We start from the raw sequence: 23846 nt of genomic DNA, 5'->3' as shown, positions 1-23846 counted from the left end.
TCCTGATAATTCTTAAAGAACCGGGAAAAATGCTTGGGCTCACTGTCTTGCTGCGAAATTTTGTCATTTCCAATCAGTCTTCGCCCAGAGGGACTGGCATGTTTCTGCAGTATGGTGTGATATCCATGCAGATTGAGGATGCCTTGCACATGATGCAGATTGCCCACTCTGTCATTGCCACTACAATCACACTGGCATATATACACAAGTTACCGGGGGTTGTGACACGGACCCTTTTTCAATCATTTCTCAGGTCCCAAAGACTTGCTGTCTGACCGCTGCATCTTGTCCTGCCCCTCCATGGACTTGGTCACATGTCTCCTAGACTTCAGGCTCAACTTTGCCTCCAACAGGAGCATTGTGCCTCGCCTAGCAGCTTCCCTTGCTGCTTGCGCCCAGCTTAGTGCACTAGGTATAGTATGACTGTCCTAATTCACCACGATAAAGCTTTACTGAAAACCATTAGAATCACAATATATACGTGGTGCTGTATTTTCCTTAGCTGCTGGACACAGAATGTGGGCTTTGCAGAGGCTACGAAAGCTTCTAACCACTGAGTATGGTCAGTCTATCAACATTAATAGGCTGCTGGGAGACAGTGAAGGCGAGGCCCGCCCTATGGTGAGTACTTTGTGATTCCACAGATGAGATATTCAACTGTAATATTTCTTGTATGTGGTATGATTAATTTTGTTATTACAGTAATACAGTATGTGTTGGATCTGATTAAAGGAGAACTTCACCAGTTTTCAACTTGCTCTCTATGACTTTAGTTCAGGGTTTAAATGTACATGTACAATGCTTTTAAACTTCCCTATATTAAAATATTTCTCTGCTTCTTGCTGAAAAACCACTCCAGATGACATCACCTGGAGGAGCTCTTCATCATAAGGAGTTAAGATGATGTCATCTAGGGGAGCTCTGAAAAAACAGGTTGACCGTGATTACAAACTTTATATGAGCAATGAGATGACATAATGAAGACATAGTGAAGGCTCCTTTCAAGTGATGTCATCTGGAGGCATTTTTCAGCTAGAAATAGAGCAATATTTTAATAAGGTGAAGTGAGTTTAATGGCATTTATGTATATGGACTTCCCAAACTAGAACCAAAAGAAGCAAGTTCAAAATCGGTAAAGTCGCGCTTTAAATATAAATATTTATTATATTTCAAATATGTCATCCCCCGCATTTTCAGAGTTTTTATTTTTATATTGATTTATTATGTTTTTCTAAAATATGAACAAAATGCAGATAATATGAATGAAAAATGTAATGAATTAATCTAATTTCTTACAGAGTTTCACAGGCAGTGCGCTGGCCGCTCTAGTAAAGGGTCTGCCTGAAGCTCTCCAAAGGCAGTACGAGTATGAGGATCCCATTGTCAGGGGAGGAAAGCAGCTGCTTCATAGTCCATTTTTCAAAGTATGATCACAATTATGACCTTATCCGCACACTTACTTCTGAAAGGATTTTGACCCCTTTGCATTTTTGTGTTGTAGGTTTAATTTTAATACAAAAAAACTTTGCCCTTAAATCTACACGTAATAAAAGGTCATGAAAAAGAGTTTTGTAATTACATCAAACTCTGAAGTCCTCTCAATTACAAGATTCTTCACATTTCAGTGAATACAGTAAGGTGTTGGGCTATTTTGGAAGCTGTCATAGCTCTGAATCTTCTTTTAAGTCTCTATAACCTTCTCACGCCTCGATTTGGGCATTTTATCTGATTCTTCCTAACAGATTTTGTCAAATTCCATCGGATTGGATGGGAACAATCTGTAAACTGTAATCTGAAGATCTTTGAACAGATGTACTGTGACATTTAAGTCTTGATTTTGGCTGGATCTTTTAAGGATGGCTACTTGTCCTGAAGACGCTCCAGTCATTTCTTGGGTGTACCTGTATGCTTTAGATAATGATTTTGCTCAAAAGTAAAAGTGATTTTTTTTTGCCCCGATCTCATATAGCAAATGTGCTGTTATCCTGCCTTTTACACAAATTGGCTTTCCTCTGCCTACCCTACCATAAAAGCCTGGTTGACCGAGGACTGATCTGTCTCATCAGGTAGCCACAGGTGGACTTCAATCAAGCTCTCATCACAGTCATCACATCTCAATGATAATGAAATTTAATAATCTTGCAAAAAGTTCTGTGTTTTCACTTTGCTGGTATACAGAAGGTTTATTTAGTGTAGACTTGTGGGCAAAAATATCAGTTTTCTAGATTAAAATTAAACCTGCAATACATTAAGGCCAAAAGTGCCACTGCCAAAAGTGAGCATGTTGAAAGTGAAGCCTTTTGCTATACATTATTAAATGCATTTTTTCTTTTGAACATTTTGTACAGGTCTTGGTTGCTCTTGCCTGTGACCTTGAGCTCGACACCTTACCTTGCTGTGCTGAGACCCACAAGTGGGCCTGGTTCCGCCGATACTGCACTGCCTCCAGAGTGGCTGTGGCTCTAGATAAGAGAACCTCGCTACCAAGACCCTTCCTAGATGAGGTGGCTTTGCCAGGCTGCACTGTCTAAACAAATTTTCATTTTGTTTTTAAGTCAGACTTCTGCAAATGTTAATCTATTCCATTATTTATACCTTTTGAAGGTTACAAAGAAAATTCGTGAGCTTATGGCTGATCACGAGAGCATGAACAGTCTCCACGAGAGTCACGACTTGTTCAAGCGTGAGCATGACGAACAGCTTGTACAGTGGATGAACCGGCGACCGGATGATTGGATCCTGTCTGCTGGGGGGAGTGGCACCATCTACGGCTGGGGCCATAACCACAGAGGGCAGCTGGGGGGCATTGAGGGGGCGAAAGTTAAAGTACCAACCCCAACTGAAGCACTCGCCACACTGCGGCCAGTGCAGCTTATTGGAGGGGAGCAAACCCTTTTCGCTGTCACTGCTGATGGAAAGGTTTGTCCAGAATGTAGTTTCTGTGTAACGTAACCTGAGTGGACTGCAAACTGAATACGTTCTAGCTGGAGTACAAACTGTCTCAATCTGATGTTTTTCACAAAACTGTAATATTATGATATACTTATATATTATATCTTGATCTGCAGCTGTATGCAACAGGATATGGAGCTGGGGGAAGATTGGGTATCGGAGGTACAGAGTCTGTGTCCACCCCAACGTTACTGGAGTCAATTCAACATGTGTTCATCAGGAAAGTGGCTGTGAACTCTGGAGGGAAGCACTGCTTAGCACTGTCCTCTGAGGGAGAAGTCTATTCATGGGGAGAGGCTGAGGATGGAAAACTTGGGCATGGGAACAGAAGGTCAAGAATGAATTTTCAGCACATAACACAATGTCACGGCAATTCTGTATCCTTGTAAAAATTAAATCGGTAGAGGGTTGTGTTTTTTAAATTAACTTTGAATCTTCTTGACTTTAGCCCCTGTGACCGTCCTCGAGTAATTGAGTCCCTGAGAGGAGTTGAAGTGGTGGATATTGCCGCAGGAGGAGCTCACAGTGCCTGCATCACTGCCAGTGGAGAACTCTTCACCTGGGGCAAGGGTCGTTATGGACGACTGGGCCACGGAGACAGCGAAGACCAGCTTAAACCAAAGCTAGTCAGTCATCACTCAGTATTTTGCACACTTAACATGGAAAAAGAAGCATATTGCTGACATTTGAGCAATATGTACTTCTGTCAGTGTTTGGACAGGATTCGGGCTGTTTCCTCTTCGTCACTCTGGCAAAGTTTCCCAAGCAATCGTGGTGATGTACTACTGATGTTTGTGTCTGTGTTGTTTGTCCAGGTGGATGCTTTACAGGGTCACAGGGTCATTGATGTAGCCTGTGGCAGTGGGGACGCCCAGACACTGTGTCTAACAGACGATGACATGGTCTGGTCTTGGGGAGATGGGGACTATGGCAAATTGGGCCGCGGAGGGAGTGATGGCTGCAAAATCCCTATGAAAGTAAGACAAATTACACATCATTGTTTACTGGAGCCCAGGAAAGGCATCAATTTATTATTGTATCTTCTTTCTTTAGTTGTGTATCTAGTGTCTTAATAAAACACTACATGTATCATTTACACATGGATAATATGGGTACAGTAATATCACTTAAGGTAGATAGATAGCTGCTTTATCAAAACCCAGAGGAAGTCTTGTGTTGCAGTAGCTATTATACATAATAATCCAGTATACATACAAAGTATTAAGATATCAATCAAACTTTTTTTAAACTATTAAAACACTGTACATCGTGTAAGTGAGTTGAACAGTCCTAAAAGCCAGAAATATGTCTCTGTATTGTCCATTGAAATGTCTATTGCATACTGTATACTGTATATACTCACATTTACATTTAGAAATTTAGCAGACCCTTTTATCCAAAGTCACTTACAGGTGAGATGCTCACGTGCATATGCAGAAACAGTGGCTGTATGTTATGTTATGTTGTGATGAAATGCTGAAGGTCTGTCTCCTGACAACGCAAAGAATCATTGTACAGACTTATGGGTGTTAGAAGGAATTACCTCCTATACCGTTCTTTGTCACAGTGGAGATAAAGAAGCCTCTTGCTGAAGCCGCTTAGCTGTTTGGCCAGCAGCTCGAGGAGAGGATGTGAGCTTAACAGTTTGTGCACCATCCTCCTCTCCACTACCAACTTTAGAGATTCCACAGTGGTCCACATTGTGGTCTGTCGGTCAAGTAGTCAGCAACTCATGAGGTGATGGAGCGGTCAATCTGCATCTTTAGCAGCTTCTCTCTTAGCAGGACAGGCTGGATTGTATTAAAGGCCCTGGAGAAATCAAAGAACATGGTCCTTACCGTGCTGCCTGCTTTGTCCAGGTGAGAGAGAGCCCACTGCAGCAGATAATGGTGTCATCCACTCCAACCTTGGGGTGATAAGCAAACTGCAGTGGGTCCTAAGATTTTCTCACCTGAGGCCTCAAATGTAACAGTAGCAGTCTCTGTAGAAATTTCCTGATGTGTGATGTCAGAACTACTGGTGTGTAATCACCGAGGGCAGATGGAGAGGATTTCTTTGGTAATGTAATCAGCCAAGATGTCTTCCACAGGACCGCCACCTACTCCTGACTCAGGGTCAGATTAAAGAGGTGCTATAGAATCTCACTAAGAGGGGAGATGTTAGCTGGGGGTCCTGAACTGAACGTGTTGAACCATTGATTAAGGCCATTGGCTCTATCCAGGTTTCCCTCAGCTTGATTCTCCTTCCCCTAAATCCCATGATTTGTTTTTCATACCCGACCACACGTCCTTCATGCTGTTTTGCTGGAGCCGGTTCCCCAGTTTCCTCCTATATGATTCTTTGTTTTCCCTCAGTCTCACTTTAAGCTCCTTTTGCACAGACATCAGCAGGTCTCTGTACCCATCCCTGAAGGGGCTCTTCTTCCTGTTTAGCAGCTCCTTCAGGTCACTGGCAATCCAGGGTTTATTGTTGGGAAGTTCCTCACTGTCCTGGTTGGGATGATGGTGTCCACACAAAAGTTTATGTACTTCGTGACACAGTCTGTCATGGAGTCAATGTTGTCTCCATGGGGCTCACAGAGTACATTCGAGTAGAGGTGTATGCTACCTTCACGCTTGCATACAGTAGATCCATTGTTTTACCTTGACTGGTGGGGCAGCTGACAAACTGATAAAATGTTGGAAGTGTAAAGGAAAGTGATGTGTGGTTAAAACCTCCCGTAATGATCATGAAAGCATTCGGGTGTTGGTTTTTGAGCTGTATCATTGTTGATGACGTCACACGCTACGGCGGGAGAAGCTGCGGATGGGATGTAAACCACAATAACCCCTCTCGGCAGATAATACGGACACGTGCTCACAGCTAGCAGTTAAATGTCCGGGCTACAGAGACGCTTCTTCTCAGTAACATGTCCAGGATTACGCCATCTGTTGTTCACAAGCACTGCAATCCGTCTCCTTTCTTCTTACCGCTTCATCTGCAGTCTCTGTCAGCCCATATGGTGTGAAAGTATCTAGGACCTCTTTCCCAGAGTTGTGGATTGGGAGAGCACAATCAACTGATTGTGCAGGTAAACAATGCGCCTGCTCCCACTCCCTTTGGCTTGGCTTCCCAGCACAACAAAGTAAGAAAAATCGGTAAAGTGAGGGGAAAAAAACTGTGACATGATGTCCGTGATGAGATGAAAAATGCTGAGCAAGAGAAGTTAAAAAAATAAATAAATAAGTAGTGTACAACCCAGAAAAAACACAATTGCTCTAAAAATCAACATGAGCTACTGCAGCAGGCGACCACCTGAAGCCGCGCAACGTCACGTTTAACAAAAAATTATGATTGAGCACAATCTATACATATGCACACTGTTCATGAATAACATCAATCAAGGGCATTTACATTTGTTATGTTATGTTTATATGTTGTATTTGTTTGTTTGATTTCTATCAATCTGTCTTGTCTGCAGATTGACTCCCTCACTGGCCTTGGGGTTGTCAAGGTTGAGTGTGGCTCTCAGTTTTCAGTGGGCCTTACTAAGTCTGGGGCAGTGTACACATGGTATGTACAGTACATAGACCTGACATGACCTTTGGTATTTCTCTCAAATGTTTGCTGGTTGACTCACTTATGTGTATTCACGTTAAGGGGAAAAGGGGACTACCATCGTCTGGGCCATGGCTCTGACGACCATGTTCGACGACCAAGACAAGTCCAGGGGCTGCAAGGGAAAAAGGTCATCGCCATCGCCACAGGGTCACTGCACTGTGTTTGCTGCACGGAGGATGGTAGTGTAGACCAAATACCTCTGACTCATGACTGGTGTTAATTAGTCTTAGTCAATCACTTTTTGAATTTTTTTTCCAAAGGTTTATTTGAGAACTATTGTACATGTTTTCTTTGCCGTTTAGGAGAAGTTTACACATGGGGTGACAACGATGAGGGCCAACTTGGAGATGGGACCACTAATGCCATCCAGAGGCCGCGGCTGGTGGCTGCACTGCAGGGCAAGAAAATCAACAGGGTGGCCTGTGGGTCCGCACACACCCTCGCCTGGTCAACTAGCAAGCCCACCAATGCTGGCAAACTCCCCGCACAGGTACTCACAATTAGCCATGCTGTGAATTGCATTTACATTTACAACCATGTTGGTATTTTTGTGTCTGCTGTATTTGTTGGAGGCTGAAATCACAGCTTCCAATAGATGTCAGTAAAGCTTTGCAAACACAAGCATCAGTGATATGAAGTCACTTGATAATGTTTTCAATCTTTTACTGTCTGTGTGGTGTGTTAAAGGTTCCCATGGAGTACAACCACCTGCAGGAGATACCTATCATGGCCCTGAGAAATAGGCTTTTACTTCTGCATCACATCTCAGAGCTCTTCTGCCCATGTATACCCATGTTTGACTTGGAGGGCCGACTAGGCCAGACAGGACATGGACCCTCAGTGGGCTTCGACACACTTAGAGGAATCCTCATATCCCAGGGCAAGGTGGGATGCATAGAATTCAAATGCAGAAATGTGTAGAAAGCATAGATACCATCAAAGAATTAACTTTTATTTATGTGGTGATAACAGGAAGCAGCTTTCAGGAAGGTGGTTCAAGCTACAATGGTGAGGGACAGACAGCATGGACCTGTGGTGGAGCTGAACAGGATTCAGGTACAGTACAAACACACATTTTAAACATCTGCTCACTCATCATCTGGCTTGGTCACCTTTGTGTCTCTTCAGGTCTTTTATTCTCTATGCTTCCTCCCCTCACTTTTACTGTGAATTGTGTGCCAGACAGGGTCTTGATTGTTAGGTGATTTTTGTGTGTGTGTGTGTCTGTATGTGTATAAATGATAGCGCTTCTATCCAAAGCACTTTACAAAGTTGCTTCTCATTCACCCATTCACTCGCACACCAATGGCAGTGGCTGCCATGCTACCTGACCCCTCGGTAGCAACTTACCAAGGTCTTCAACATATAGCCAGGAACGGCCATCGAACTATTGACCCTGTAGTCCGTGGATGACTACCTGTATAGGAGAGAGAGTTCTGCAGTGCGGCATGTCTGTAAATGTTTTACACTTAACTCCACACTGAGTCTTGGTTTGGGCCATTGCCTTTCCTGACTTCCTTTCCCCTGTAGCACATGTTCTGGCCACAGTGCAAAAAGCTGTCATATCCAGGACTTTGTGCTTATCAGTACTTCCTCTATTACCCAGCAGGAAGTTATTAAGAACAAAATAGAAACAAATCAAACCATAATCTCTTTTGTTTCTCTTAACCCTGCAGGTGAAGCGTTCCCGTAGCAAAGGAGGTCTGGCGGGTCCAGACGGAACAAAGTCTGTGTTTGGTCAGATGTGTGCCAAGATGAGTTCATTCAGCCCAGACAGCCTGCTGCTTCCTCATCGTGTGTGGAAGGTCAAATTTGTGGGTAGGTTTCTGTGTTCACATTGTCTACTTAACGTCTTTGACTTGACGTTTTCTTTAATACGAATGGTAAATCCATAGCCAAACAAGGCTTCTGGGATTTTCCACATTCCGGACTTTTCAAATATACATGTTCTTTTTTATTTTCGCCCTCAGGGGAATCTGTGGATGATTGTGGTGGAGGCTACAGTGAGTCCATAGCTGAAATGTGTGAGGAGCTGCAGAACGCTTTGACTCCACTGTTGATTGTCACTCCCAACGGCCGTGACGAGTCAGGTGCCAACAGAGACTGTTTCCTGCTGAACCCTGCAGCAAAGTCCCCTCTTCACATGAGCATGTTCCGCTTCCTAGGTATAAACCAGTTAGTCTTCCATTCTAGTATTATGATTTGTTAACCCTAGATAAACAAAACATTATACACATTTCATCTGTATTTTTACTGATAAAACACCTGGCCTGAACTGTTGAGCACGCTTCATTTCTGTGTCTGCAGGGGTTCTCCTGGGCATTGCAATCCGGACTGGAAGCCCTCTTAGTCTGAATCTGGCAGAGCCTGTATGGAAACAGCTGGCAGGCATGAACCTGACCATTGCTGATCTCAGTGAGGTATGTACACAGACCCACTCTTCTGTGCACAGGAGGGTCCTCGGTGTGTGCACAGTCAGCACTGATGATGAACGAGTGTGAAAATATAATGCAATCCTAATTCAAAATGTTGGGACATGTGAAATGTAAACAAAAACAGAATGCTTTTTGTTGTGAGTTTTGCAAATCTCATCAACCCCTATTTTATTCACAATAGAACATAATCAACATATCAGATGTTCAAACTGAGATATTTTACCATTTCAAGGAAAATATGTGCTCATTTTGAATTTGATGGCACCAACTGTAAACATCTGGGGAGTGAGGAGACCAGTTGTTGGAGTTGTAGGAGAGGAATGTTGTTCCATTCTTGTATGATGGAGGATTCTAAATGCTCATCAGTCCTGGGCCTTGCCAGATTTTTTATTTTATGATGCTCCAGATGTTTTCTATTGGTGGAAAGCCCGGACTCTTCTTCTGCAAAGCCATGCTGTTGTGATGGATCCAGTATAGATGTGTAAGCTGCTCACGCCATAGGCACTAATGCATCCCTGTACCATCAGAGATGCAGGGTTTGATCTGTCTGCTGATCACCAGCGGGATGCTCCCTCTCCTCTTTAGTTGCAGGACACAGTGTCCATGGTTTCCAAAAAGAATTTAAAATTTTGATTCATCTGACCACAGAACACTTTTCCATTGTGCCTCAGACATTGTAAATAAGCGTTGGCCTAGAGAACAGTGGCATTTCTGGATCGTGTTCACATATGGCTTCTTCTTTGCATGATACAGCTTTAACTTACATTTGTGGATTGCATGGTGAACTGTGTTGACAGGCAGGGATTTCTGGAAGTGCCCCTGATCCCATGCAGTGATGTACAGTAGAGAATCACGCCGGTTTTTAATGCAGTGCTGCCTAAGGGCCTGAAAATCATGTACATGCAGTTTTGACCTTCAACCTTGTCCCTTCTGCTCAGAGATTCCCCCTGATTCTCTGAATTTTTTGATGATATTATACACTGTAGATGGTGGGATCTTCAAAGTCTTCACAATTTTACATTGAGGAACCTTTTTGCTCTGCCTCTCTGATATGCTCCTTTTTATACCCAGTCATCTTACTGACCTGTTGCCAATTAACCTTAGTTAGTCTTTTGCAGCAATTAGTTTACCAGTTTTTTGTTGCTCCTGTTCCAACTTTTTTGAGATGTGTTGTTGCCATCAAATTCAAAATTAGCTACTATTTTCCATGAAACGATTCAGTACATTTTCTTAGTTGCAACCTCTTGTGAATAAAATATGGGTTGATGAGATTTGCAAAGCTTTGCAAAATGGTTGCATTTACATTTTTCACATTGTTCCAACTTTTTGAATTGGAGTTTTATATCAAACCTTTTGCAAGAACCACTTAAACAAATATATTTATGTCATACACAAGTGATTCTAGAGATTTCACCAAATTTTTGTGTCGTACAAATCATTAAAAGATATTTGTGTGTGTGTGTGTGTGTGTGTGTGTGTATACACTTGTATCAGCCATAAAATAGGCAGGAAGAAAACTCAATGTGCTCCTTCTCTTTCACATGTGCCATTTATTTGATTAAAAGTACTAATTAATGAAACATTTCTACAGTTCAGTTTTACATGATTTGCTTCTTAGTGTTTAGAATATTTAATCATTTCTTATCATAAGATTATATGCAGCTTCGTTATCCAGTTACCAAAAGAAATGCCTCTGCTTATGGCAGATGTAACTTCTCAAACCAACATTATAATATGCAAAAAGAACATATTCCTATACATTCATCTTCAGATTGGACCGTAAGCCAATCTGCTTACTGCTCTAATGATAGTACAGAATTTTCACAGTGTGAAACACTTTTATAACTTTATATTTATACTTTTTTTTAACACAATATATATTAATTGTAGTTAAAGAAGCTATGGGCACATGCTCAGCTCTTGTCTAAGACTGTCCATTCCTTCCCTCATGCCGTGATCATGAGCTGCTGAACAATCTTTGGGATCAAACTGGGGTGAGGAAGAAAGGTCCCTTTCCCACACAAAGCTGGTTTTGTTTTGCAGTTTTGCCCTTGAGATGTTAGAAAGGTTAGATAGGAAAGGAATCCAGCACAAGACTCTTGAAATAGTGGATTGTTGTAAAGCTCATGGGACCCTGTGGCATGAGTGTACTTATGTACAAAAAATCAGGGATGTCAAGTGGTTAAAATAATTGTTATTTATTACATGCTCCCTGGTTAATGCATACTTTAATTTTTACTGTGAAAGTATTACAAATGTGTCAGTTTAAACTATTTTTGTTAAAATGTGTAACAATGATCTGATCTGTTCCTCTCAGGTGGATAAAGATTTTATTCCTGGCTTAATGTACATCCGGGACAATGAGGCTACCGCTGAAGAGTTTGAGGCCATGACACTGCCTTTCACAGTGCCCAATGCCAGCGGCCAGGACATTCAGCTCAGCTCCAAGTACTCCCACATCACCCTGGAAAACCGTGCAGAATATGTTCGCTTGGCAATTAACTACCGGTAAGGTACCTGGAGAATAGCTAAAGTGCAGTTTATTTAAATTGACTGTGTTAACACTTCTTTCCCTTCCCACATTGTAGACTTCATGAGTTTGATGAGCAGGTATCTGCAGTGCGTGAGGGTATGGCTCGTGTGGTTCCTGTTCCCTTGCTGTCACTTTTTACTGGCTATGAACTGGAAACTATGGTGAGTGAGAGCAATGTTAGTGAATGTTAAGAAATGCTGTCCTCTGGGTTCGTGTTGATTGTTACAGTAAATGTTTCATCTCCTCAGGTGTGTGGAAGCCCAGACATACCTCTCCACCTGCTGAAATCAGTGGCCACTTATAAAGGAGTTGAGCCGACAGCACCGCTCATCCAGTGGTTCTGGGAAGTGATGGAGTCCTTTTCCAACATGGAAAGGTCTCTGTTCTTGAGGTTTGTCTGGGGTCGCACACGTCTGCCTCGTACCATTGCTGATTTCCGAGGGCGGGATTTTGTTGTGCAGGTGAGAAGTGGAAAACTGGCACCTTATAGGAATTGTTTGTCTTTTGTGAAATGTGCTTATTTGTTCCCTTTACTCAGAGCTAGATGAGAGAATCAGTTCCTCACTCTGTACTGTCAAAGTATGTACATTAAATATGTTGGATTTCAAGCACATGGTCAAGACAGCATTCAAAATATCTTAAACTTAGAAATTCTCCATATCTGTTTTAACAAGTCTGTCATTTTTTGACATTTAAGGAAATATTTTCAGAGACTCCAATCAGTTTCTAATAGCTCATGAAACATGTTTTACCTCTGTGTAGGAGATTAAGTTCTGTCTTCCAGTGTCTCAAAGTTACTGTCTCAACACACCAAGGACCAAATCATCTATCAGACAGCCAAGAGTAACCTTAAAAGACCAAGCAGAAGAGTGTGTCGTTAATGGTGTGGTTAATAGAAAAGCTACACGTGGAAATATTAGTATTGACGAGTTTTTACACAATGTCATCTGTGTAGGATAAATTACCTGCCTCGTGCATATTAAAGGGCAACTTCATCAATTTTCAACTTTCTATGGCTTTAGTTTATGGTGTAAATATACATTAAAGCAGAAGCTCCGGAGCTCAAAGACCATAGAGTTATAAGCTTTGGAGAACTTGGTTCATAAGCTGCATTTGGCCATAAGGTAACCTTCAAACCGTCAGCAGCAAACTGCTTACGGATTGGATGCACAGACAACGCATAGAGATCACCAACTCGCTTAGCAGATGCCTGGCAGAAGTGCGGTTTTATATGAAAGAAATTTCATACCAACACACTCAATTGGTTCAAATGGAGAACCGCAGAAGGCCTTATGCACCAACAGTAAAGCCCAAGATGGCACATTGGACATGACTGCAGGTTGTAAACGACTTACCGCCAACAGATGAGCATCAGGTAACACCCCTTCAAAAACAGTATGGCAAGCTGATACAGCTGCCAAGTACACTTTAATGGTAGAGAATGGAAAGACAAAACCTCCAACATAGAGCATTGGAATGGAAGAGCATCACTTTTCTGACACCACTGCTCAAAGATACAGCACTTGTATGAGTATAAACTTCTAGTGGACAAGGCCCGGGCACTTTGAACTGTTGCAACCAAATTAGGGGGAAGACACGTAGCCATCAGGTTGCACCTTGCACAGAAATCAGATCCACTCGGGGAAGGGTATACAACATAGTTGTGGGCCATGGATTTACTAGTGCGTCTAACCCCAGAGGAGCAAAGTGGTCTGTTATGGAGAAGAACACGGGGGCAGTGGGCATTCTCTCTGACCCCTCACTGCTGAACTGCCACATAGAGCACCCCGCCCGCTCAGAGAAGCCTCCATTGACACCACCTTACCAGACAAGACCCTGCCTATCGGAGTACCCTGGCGTAACAGCCCAGGTCCTCGCCATGCTAGAAGAGCAGTCGTGCAGGATGGGATCGCCACTGAGCTCCTGTGGAGGATGTGTGACGCGCACAGCCCGGCCAGTTCTGCACCCCAGCCAGTACGGGATTGACCTCTTGATGTTGCTGCAATTGCCCTCTGCTGAATGGCCCCCCCCTTCCTGATGGTGGCACCCGGCTGGGCCGCCGCTGCTGATGTATTGCCATGCACTGCAAAGCCGCCCCGCAATGACACAGTCTAGGTACAGTCCCATTGCAGCCCTGCCAGCTGGCCCCCTCTCCGTCTGGGCACTACCATGCGGCCTCCCAGTTGGTTGCCCTGACTGGCCTGTGCCAGGATCGGGCGCTTCTGCTTCTCTCAGGGCCTCATCCAGTGAGTGCGGTGTGGACAGGCGGCTGTGTTGGCAAAGCCATTCCGGTGCAAGCCCCTGCAGGAAGGTGTGGAGGCAAAGTTCTTTTCGTGCTGCAGTTGGGAAGGTGGGATAGCCGCATTGGATGTAGAGCTGCAAGTCGGTGGGGAAGGCCACCAAGCTCTCTCCGTCTTGTCTGTAGTGTCCAGCTAGCTGTTCCCTGCTCTGCTCAACGGAGATCCTCTGTCCGAGGCATCGGTTAAGTGCGGCGTCGATGGCTTGGAGCTCCCGACAATCTTCTAGGAGCACTTGCAAGGCAGGGCCTCTCCAGGGCCAGATGAGTAGCTATTTCCTCGCCACTCCATCTCCTGTGGAGAGTGGCTAAATCGACCTGGGCAAGGTAGGGCTCTAGGGGGGTCAGCCCATTGTAGCGTGGCAGCTTGGCCAGCGTGTAGGGCAGCGGTTCGTGTCTCCCGTAGTCGAGGTAGCAGTGTGTAGGCCAGGGCACACTGACGCAATCAGGTCGGTGCGAATCACTGGTCTTTCGCCGCACCCCCTGCTTGAGGTGCTCTAGCATCACGCTGCTCTCTCAGAATGTACGTTCTAATTTTCCTATGCCTCGCTCCATCAAAGTGTCTACTAGACGGTGGATCCCACTTCTGACACCACTGTAGCAACCCACGACTTATGGGAGCTAACTGTGGGAGGTGCCAAAGCTAAAGCTAATTAACTTAGCGGGGGTGCTAGTGGGCTAGCACGGGAGCTAACTTCCCAAAATTGCAGGCGTAAGAGAGAGCACTTGTGTCCCGTACACCTCACGACCCAAGTGTCTCGAGCTTGGCAACAGGAAGCAATGAAAAACAGCTCTTGCCTTTTTACAGGTATCACTGACACCAGAGGTAACTGAGTTTATTTTGGAACACGCTGAACAGGGGCCGGACACTGGCATTCACAGCAAAGTTTAGACCGTTTGGGGCCGTCCCCTGAACAGAAGATAGCAGCCTCTTCGGCAGCAATGGAAGGGAGCAACAGTGTATCCCTGCTGCAGCAGCCCCTTCAACTAAGCATCCAGCTAGGAGGAGTGTGTATTCTTCATCCTAGCCACCAAGTCCTTCTGGAGGCCCAGCCAGGGGACCCTTACTCTTGGCAAAGTAGTGAAGAGGCTGGCCCGGGAGGTTGCTGTTTCACCAGATGGGAAGCATAAGGTGTTCTTAGGGAGGTGAAGAGAACTGAAGGGACAAGTGTGGGGACAGAGGTTTATACGTGCAGGCGGGGCTGCACATACATGAGCACAGGTTTTCAGCCAGGATACACAAGGACATGATGTCGCATACTTGTATTGTATCGAGTGAATCAACTGAAAGAGAACTCTAGAGTACAAGCAACAAGATGACATAATCATTGAAATTTTAATATAGTACATTTATTTCGGTGCAAATTGAAATTGAGCATATTATTTAACTAGTCCTCTGAATGCCAGCATTAATGAGATATTTGCTTTTGACAGATCCTTGCTAGTTGTTTTCCCATTTCGAGTCTTTTTCCTATGTCAAGGCAAAATTGGGCTGGATATAGCTACATACAAAAATTAGTGGTATGAATCTTCATAAAGAACAAGAATGGAAGTATTTCTTAAATTGCTGTTCACTTAAATAGCAAATTATTCATGTAGACATTAAATTAATCTGACTTTATTCTGATCTTCTCTGACTCTAAGGTGCTGGATAAGTACAACCCTCCCGACCACTTCCTGCCAGAGTCGTACACATGTTTTTTCCTGCTCAAGCTGCCCAGGTACTCATGTAAACAGGTGCTGGAGGAGAAATTAAAATATGCCATCCACTTCTGCAAGTCCATCGACACTGACGACTATGCCCGCATAGCCTTGTCCGGAGAGCCCGCTGCTGATGACAGCAGCGAAGACTCAGATAATGAGGATGCAGATTCCTTTGCTTCAGACTCCACCCAGGATTACCTGACAGGACACTGAACTCTGACTTTAATAGAATGAAGAGTCGACGGAGAGCTGCCACAGAAGGACTGTGTTAATCTCACCTTAATAATCACATTCATACTGGCAATTTACTAAGACACAAATGTCTGTTGAAGAAAAAAATGTGCAATGAGCTTTAAAAGCATTATAAGCTAAAGAAAGGAACAAACACTGGTTTGCTCTGATTTAGTTTCTTTAAATAAAGTGGGGAGATCAGCTGCACATGTGATTGTTGTGTTACATGGTAATTATGTATATTATTACAATTAGAGAGTTAAAAAAGGCTCCAGCCTAGCACTGTGGTAGATTTTCTCCCTCTGGTTTGTGTGAATTACCTGTCTCTAGTTTGTATATAGATATTGATGTGTGACAAAACAGTAGTATTACTTTTTGGTTCTTGGTAATCGCCATGTTTCTTTATATATAAAAGGATTTTTATCTTAAAAAGTCAGTGTTTCTCACTCGGCTCATGTGAGTTAGAGCCCACCGAAGGGTCATTTTAAGATTCCCGTATTTACCACTCACTCCATGTTTGTGCACTGTCTCCTTAAAGAATGTATATAAGATGATTGTGCCATGTATTCACAGAAGGTCTCATTCCTGCACATTAAATGTTAATACATTTCTGTTAATAAATACAAAAGAAAAAAGACAGGAATCTTTGTAATTGGTTTATTATAACTATTAATGTTAGGTGTTTAATACTTTTTTTTTTGCTACCTAAACAGCATTTGAAGAGTTATTACTTCTAAATAAACAACACAATTCGGTATAAAGACTGTGATAATTTCAAATGACATTTTTTTGGTTTGTTTTTTTTTTTTTGAGCCGTATCACTCTTCATCAGACATGGGAGTCTGGAATAAGGTTATTGTTTGATGTGTTTCCAAAAGGTTAAAAAACCTTTTTCATCATCTGCTTATAAAACCATTGTATTGATTTTCTATTTTGTTTTATAAAGTAGGTCATAGGTTCATTTGTTTTTTTATTTGCTTTTTTCACTTTAGTAGAACAAGATTTTTCTTTTAGATTTACTTAGAAATCCCTTGTAATATATGTGGGTATAGCATTGTTTGAAGCAGGACAGTGGTGGAGCAAAACCAAATAGGATGTTGTACATTAACCCTGTAGCACTATGGCATTAAGTAAATGTCCCATATATTGTCTATGTACTCTGATGTGTGGAAAGTGTACTACACATTTACCTTAGTGTCTCTGGCTGTAGTGACCTCCCTCAAGTGGGCGTGTGCATCCACTTATCCATCTCATAAATTTCCTTTATAGTTCAAAGCCACGAAAGAAGAAAAATTCTGTCTTATGAAGGTTTGATTTGGCTTAAAAATCATTAGCATTCTTTGTCGACTTAGTGCTTTTTTCCTCAGTAAGAATCATGCAAGTACATTATGCTGGTATGAGTCAGGTGCTTTTCAACACAGCCCAGACTCAAGGAAGGAAGGGAAACCAGAGAGCAGAGAAGAGAAATGAATAGTCCCCTTTATCCAGTTATGTATTAAATAAACTAATCAGTGACCATACAGGAAACAATGTAAGTGGATAAGGTGATTTTGAATCCAGAATGATGTGTAACAGTGTATTAAAAACTGTTTTACACATTTCGCTTCAGTGCTTGGGATGCAGGTCCTCTCTTAGGTATTTTGACTGAAGAGACTGTGTTTTGGTGTGTCTCAGGGGTCTTTCCTGGGCTCAGTTGGGACCACAGTGATGTAATGTACTGTAGACCAAATAAAATCTCATCAACCCACACAGTCCTCATGAAGCAGATAAAAAGTTTTTTTAAATTTTTCAATAAGATAATAGTTTGATGTGAATCATCAGCAAAATTTGACTGTGGCTCATTTAGTCATGAATATCTAATGATGGCAAGAAAAACATTTGATATGAAACCAGAATTGAACACGATCTGCTTATCGTATGGCTCACTCCTTGTCATACCACCTAAAGTCACACTGGTCAGGATTTACGGATTGTACATGGTTGTTAGGTCACGTAAGTCTGGCTGGACTTAAGACTGATCCACACAGGCCCAAACCGACAGCGACCCATGGGTGTCTACGTTTGTCACTGTCAGTGGCTGTAAATATGGGTAAGTGCTCCTCACAGTAGATCTACGTACTATTCATAAACCATTTTATTACAACCTCTCAGCCACAGTCAGTAGTTACAACACTGATTTACTGTGAAGATAAAACAGGGTTGGAATGAAGAGACGGACAATGAAATCTTGTTTGAAAGTAGCGGCACAAAGCCATCAACTTCTGTGTCCACCTCCCACATGCAGTCACATGCCGCTGCAGACCCAGAGAGCTGCATTCCCTCTCTCAGTCTGCCGGTCTGCCAGTTCGACTAAACCATCCTGAGCTGAGCAGAATCCCTCACCCCTCATGTGATCCCAAGGCCGTGGCCTTAAACTTCTTTATTGACGTGTTGAACAGATTAACACGTTTAATGCTACTCAGACATTCTTAAAATAACTGTGTCACTATTAGAGGGCACTGCCTAAATACTTTTGCTAAAGATTTATAGATTTATTTTTAATAGTTATAAGACTGCAAAAAGCAACAAAGGAAGGCACACATTAAAGCATATCAGTGCACATTTAATACTTTGAATTAAACAGGCTGAATGCAAATATGCATGATGAGTATCTATAGCATATGACCTACATGTTAATTATGGAGTATTAACTATATCTTTTTTCACTTCACTACTATGTATATATATATATTTTTACATTTGATTATTTTTTTATTACAATTCTAATTGTTGTTTGAAAGACACACGCTAAAAGAAATGTGTATTATAAACTGCAATATACAGGGACTACTGGACACTACTGTAGTGACTGGGAATTGAACCAGGTCAGCTGCTTGGAAGGTGCCTATGATCACCACCAGCAATTAAATATATATTAGTTTAAAACAGATCCATCTGAGCTGAAGTGAACTGGGGGTCATGATTCTATGTGGGTCTTTTACTGCGAACAATGCAGGATTCCTGTCTCACCTCTAATTGCATTCTTCTGTCTTCAATACTTCTGCCATTCTCCAACGAGTCAGCAGATGCTCTCAGCCACTTGACTCCTCTTTGTTCACCTGCTCACCTGTTTCTCATTTCCCCATCGACCCCATGGTTAGCATTAGATCCCATCACTTGGGAGTAGTTTAACCTGAAGCTGAACCTAACCTTCACCCAAACTTTACAAGCTGCCTCTACTTATGAGCAGTCGGCACTGAATTGTATAAGTTCAAATGATCATTTATTTGGCCAAGTTTGCTTAGAGATCTATTGCAGTTTGATTTTTGACATTTAAACATGCTGCTGATGAAGATCATAGCAGCTTGACTGAAAGGCCAGAATAGATAAATAGGCCTCAGGTTGTTCTTAACTAAAATAAAACACTTTATTATAATTTAACAGTACAAAGCAATTTACAAGGGAGCACACTCTGATGGGGAGCAGCTTGGGGTTCAAGGTCTTACCTGCACACTTCGTTATGTCAACTGCACACGTGCACACTTTTAATGTAGCACACATATAATCTCTCCTTTTTTTAAATGATAATTCTTTATTTTTACAAAAGAATTGTATGAACCTCTGTCTTTTTTTGTCTGATTTTGTTGTATATGGAGGTCAGTACATGTGGTTCCTTCCTGTTCCTTTCTTCCAATCTTAGCAGAAGCTATCATACATTAAATAAATAGAAATCAAGTATCTAGTACCAATGGAGCAAGAATACATTGTCTGCTTGTGTTGGTCCTGCAGTGGTAAAGCCGTGACACTGCCCTCAAGACCACAGCACTCATTATGAGCTGGGAAATCACAAATAATCAGGCTCATTTTCCACTTCAGACAGCAAACTGCAGCCATGATTTCAAGTAAATAGTAGTTAATATGAAAAACCTTGGTCCAGACCATAATTTTATATTATGATGGGTTGTATGTGGCAGTCTACTGCATAAAGGCAACTAATTACAGCTTAAGAAAATCAAATGAATTATTTTTCTTAAGAGATTTGTGCTCATGGTTGTGTTTTTAGCCTTGGAAATTCAAATATTTCCCAGATGATATATGAATGATTCCCTCTCGGTGCATACAGTCCATTTGCAGGATGGTTTGCAATAATTTTGCTGCCCGACTCACATTTCACGTTTGTCCAGTACTTAATTTATGACCAAACACTTGACTTTCAGTATAAATAAATGACGTGTCAATCAGTGCGAGTTCTTTTTTTGGGGTTTTTGGCAAATATTTTCATGCTACACACTAAATTTTAATTCGTCATATGGCAAAGATTTTAGCATTGACTGTACATTCACTGGCCACTTTATTCGGTACATCTGTACAATTTATTGTCATCCAAACAGCAGCTCTGCCATGAATTCTTTTCTTATACAAGGTTATAATTTGAGGTTGTGGTGGATGATTGTAATGTTTCGATCCCCTTATTCATAAATTCCCCTTAGTATAATGTTAATTTGTGTCCTGGTTTGAATGAGCACTCTGTGCATGTAGGAGATTAACAAATGTGCAGGTTGAAGACTAGTATCACTTCAGTTAAAGTCATCCAAAGCCCCTGGCTCCCCCTGCTCCTCTCTTGTTCTACATGTGATTGTCCTACTATATCTCATGTAAACCCACAAGACCAGTGTACAGTCTTCCCCCCCGGCATCCTCTCTGTATATCTCTCATCTTCTGATGTCACAGGCCACAGTGAAGTCGGACCAGGTGACTCTGTCTGCTCAATGGGAAACATTGTGTTCACTCATTTCTGAAAAGGAAAGATGCTGGAATTCTACAAACTGTATTCATTGGGCGGCAAAGATCATTTTGGAAATGGAAATCCCATTTCTCCCACTGCATTGTGCTCACTCTACTGGACAGATAATGTTCAAAGGGTGACGGTTTTAATGGTGGGAGTTTCTAATTACTTAGGTCCTGTTAGTTTGGTTCACTGGCTTTTACTCTTGGATGGCAGGATGTTAAAATCCTAATCTGCTTTGAATTGTATTGGGTCAAAGGCTAATGTATTAGGAGATTAAATTAAAGATACACTCACTGATTATGTTATAGGTCCCATTAGCTTCGTTCTTATTTATCGTTTCACAGTTGCATTTGGGTTCATTTTTCAGCATGTTTGAGGGATGGAGGATCAAAGCACAAAGAAACAGCACACGTGTGTTAGCTCTGGTTGTATCTGGGAGATCAAAAAAGGTTTGTGTTGATGAGCTTCAGCGTTATCAGAGTAATGCCGGCCTTTGGGCGTGAGCATTAACTTTGTACGCACATTACAGACGGGTCATTTAATATGGAGAAATCTCAAAACCTGTATTCCATTACATACTGGACACAAGCAGTGGTGTAAGTAGTAATACCACTGTGAAGAAATTACGAGTAGGAGTCCTGTATTCACAATGTTACCAAACTCACAAAAGTATCAGGTCCCCAAAAAGGAGTAAGTAGTAAAAGTACTCTTAATGCAGAATAGCTAATTTAAGATCAGTGAATATGATATTTCTAGATTTTAATTATTGATACATTCGTGTGTTTACGACTTTAATGTTGCAGCGGGTAACATGGAGGTGATTTTAACATTATACACAGTTTTTATGATATATATATAAAGTTATGTTTTAATCTAATAGTAATATCTTGAATTACTTTATATAATACTGGGTAGCTTGTGAATTCCACACCAGGTGTCAGTGAAGTAATTATACTTTATTTGTTTTCATAATCTGAAAAGTATTAAACTAATAACTTATTATTTCTTAAATAATTGTAATGGAGTAAAATAAGTTGCAATAATTGCATCTAGGATGTAGTTAAGTCAAAGTATGAAAATGTAGTAGAAAATGGACTTACTCAAGTAAAGTAGTAATACCTAAAAATTAGAGAGTAGAAATCGGGGAGAGTCAGGAAGGGCCGTGGCGACCCTGAAGTCACGGTACAAGGTAAAAGGATAAAAAAAAAAAAAAAGTACTACACACCCCTGGACACAAAACATCTGGTAGCAGATGTTACATTAGGACAGTACAGATCAGTTCAGTTTTCCATGTTCAAAATGAAGTGTAAAAAATTTTAAAAAGCAGAGAAACTAATTACGTTATCTAAAATTATAGTTTTCCAGATCCATGTGTAATAAAGGTTTTGGACTCATCTAAATTTTTAACACACCTATTACGTCTGGCCCCTTGTCGCATGAATTTTTGCTGCGAGTCATTTCTTCATAATGTCAATGCATTTTTAAAGTTCTTTAGGAAAAGTTTTCCTCGAGCACCTTCTCTTTATCTGACCTGCCTGACCTTTAAAACTGTGCTGTGAGTTCTAGTCCACAGCTCTACTTACATGTAAAACAGACAAATCGGAGAAGTTACCTGCCATTCAGTATAAAATATTCTCTTTGTAAATAATGTTTAATGTAACTTGTGCCTGGATATTGTACAATCTGGTTGTTAATCCTGTATTAACCATGACATTTATCTCAGTTTTAAGACTTTAACTTGCAATTATTTAGTTCAGTTTCTTCAGTTTCTTCTGGTGGATTTGGAGCACGGGGTCTGTTGTGTTAGTAGGGAGTAGGTGGCTGAGCTGCATGTGAAGTTTGGTTGTAAAAAAGGGGGAAGGGGGTGATTGAATGGAAACCTTCTCTGTAAAGCTGCTATTAGTGCAGAGCGAATTGTGCCACCCTCCCGCCCCCACCCCCTCAGCTCCTGCAGACTCACAGTGCACAGGATCTCGCTCCTTTGCTGTTGAGCACGAGAAGAAAACACCTTGGCCTCTCTCACTTTCAGCCACATTGCTTTGCTCAAATAGAACAAATTAAAAAAAAAAAAAAAAACGTGAAAGAGAGAAACCCTCCCAACATATGTAGCACATACAAATATCAAACAGGATTGTTGGCGTGAATCACTCGTATAGTGACGTTTCTGTTGGATGTTTATTGTTTATCATCATCACTCCTACTGTGAGCATTGTCATAATTTTTATGACTTCATCATCCTCATATGATCATCACTATTAACATCTAAAACCAAGGTAAGTGTGCTCACTTTCATCTCGCATCTCATTTTCTGACAAAGATAAAGGTTTCCAGACAATTTCTCAGTTAGTTGATTGGCATCAGTTATGTTGAAATCTGTGCAGAGTCTAGTGTTACACTAGTGGGCTTTGTTTTGGGGGCTTTAAGCATTACATCCTAATACTGCTCCAAACAAATCCCTTTCATTCCACTAATATGGAAATACATGTCTGCGGAATGACTGAATGAAACACAATCATTTCCAGTGTATTATGTGTTATGTTTCCAGCATTGCCTGAAACCGACAAAATATAGAAAAAGCTGAGATAATTGGCACGTGACACAAACACTGCTTGTTTTCACTATTATGCTTTGTGGGTCTAGTCATTAACCTGAGTGTGATCTTGTTCTAATCTTGACACACTTATTGAAAACCTCGTATCTTGATTTTTTAATTGCTGTGAATGAGGGTGGAAAATGCTAAATAAGCAGTTTGTGTTTGCTGTCGCATGCAGCCCACAGGCAGGATGTCATATAAAAAGGATCATTTTGCTGTCTGCAAATGCATACAGCAGGGATTGGGCAAGGTTGTTATGTGAGGCATAACTAAACTGTGCGACACCAGCTATCTCCCTGACATGTTCTGAATGTTAGAAAAAGCACACGGTGCCAATTTGAGAATTTCCTCTGCATCCTTCAGACACTAGAATGATTTTGGGTTTGTAAATAAGAAACACATAGCCCCAATGCAGCTGCTGTAATGAATATTTTTATGTGAGAGGAGGATTTAGTAGTAATTGCTTCAAATTGAAGGATCGGTAATTCGAGCCTGTATCGGCACTTGGCAGGACTGCAGTCTGACTCCTCAAAGAGGTATTATCATCATGAGCTCAAACATCACACGTGAGTTCCTTTTGACTTTCATGTGAGCAATAATCCTGTCGAATTCACGCAGCTTTAGTGTTGTCCAAGACCACATGTCTGGTGTAGCTGACCTTATGACCACTGACATCCTGCTGTGAGATTCACTCAGCTGTCAGATAATGCACATTGACTTTCCTGTGTGGTGCT

General features: G+C 41.7%; 2 protein-coding genes across 6 annotated transcripts in view; both read left to right on the top strand.

Annotated features, from left to right (window-relative positions):
* The window catches only part of herc2 (HECT and RLD domain containing E3 ubiquitin protein ligase 2), a 54205-nt gene extending 37817 nt beyond the window's left edge, over window positions 1-16388 (top strand). For 4 of the 5 annotated variants that reach the window (XM_067512361.1, XM_067512363.1, XM_067512362.1 and 1 more), the window contains exons 72-91: window positions 254-412; window positions 503-621; window positions 1299-1424; window positions 2349-2504; window positions 2605-2919; window positions 3069-3283; window positions 3401-3578; window positions 3768-3929; window positions 6413-6504; window positions 6592-6731; window positions 6855-7042; window positions 7240-7437; window positions 7525-7608; window positions 8229-8370; window positions 8523-8717; window positions 8860-8972; window positions 11305-11495; window positions 11576-11681; window positions 11769-11981; window positions 15461-16388. In XM_067512361.1, the coding sequence (XP_067368462.1) occupies window positions 254-412; window positions 503-621; window positions 1299-1424; window positions 2349-2504; window positions 2605-2919; window positions 3069-3283; window positions 3401-3578; window positions 3768-3929; window positions 6413-6504; window positions 6592-6731; window positions 6855-7042; window positions 7240-7437; window positions 7525-7608; window positions 8229-8370; window positions 8523-8717; window positions 8860-8972; window positions 11305-11495; window positions 11576-11681; window positions 11769-11981; window positions 15461-15733 (3365 nt within the window). In that variant the 3' untranslated portion in view covers window positions 15734-16388. Of the gene's footprint in view, window positions 1-253; window positions 413-502; window positions 622-1298; window positions 1425-1969; window positions 2067-2348; window positions 2505-2604; window positions 2920-3068; window positions 3284-3400; window positions 3579-3767; window positions 3930-6412; window positions 6505-6591; window positions 6732-6854; window positions 7043-7239; window positions 7438-7524; window positions 7609-8228; window positions 8371-8522; window positions 8718-8859; window positions 8973-11304; window positions 11496-11575; window positions 11682-11768; window positions 11982-15460 lie in introns of those variants that run through there. The other variant, XM_067512364.1, reaches the window with a different exon arrangement.
* A 6129-nt stretch (window positions 16389-22517) lies between these two features.
* oca2 (oculocutaneous albinism II) overlaps window positions 22518-23846 on the top strand; it is a 41150-nt gene continuing 39821 nt past the window's right edge. Inside the window, exon 1 of the mRNA XM_067514589.1 lies at window positions 22518-22792. The gene's annotated coding sequence lies outside the window, so the exon portion shown is untranslated. The remainder of the gene's footprint in view (window positions 22793-23846) is intronic.

The sequence above is a fragment of the Channa argus genome, chromosome 8 (genome assembly GCF_033026475.1).
Source record: "Channa argus isolate prfri chromosome 8, Channa argus male v1.0, whole genome shotgun sequence".
Lineage (NCBI taxonomy): Eukaryota > Metazoa > Chordata > Actinopteri > Anabantiformes > Channidae > Channa > Channa argus.
The sequence above is the reverse complement of the archived record's forward strand: the minus strand, read 5'-3'. Positions and strand labels throughout refer to the sequence as shown.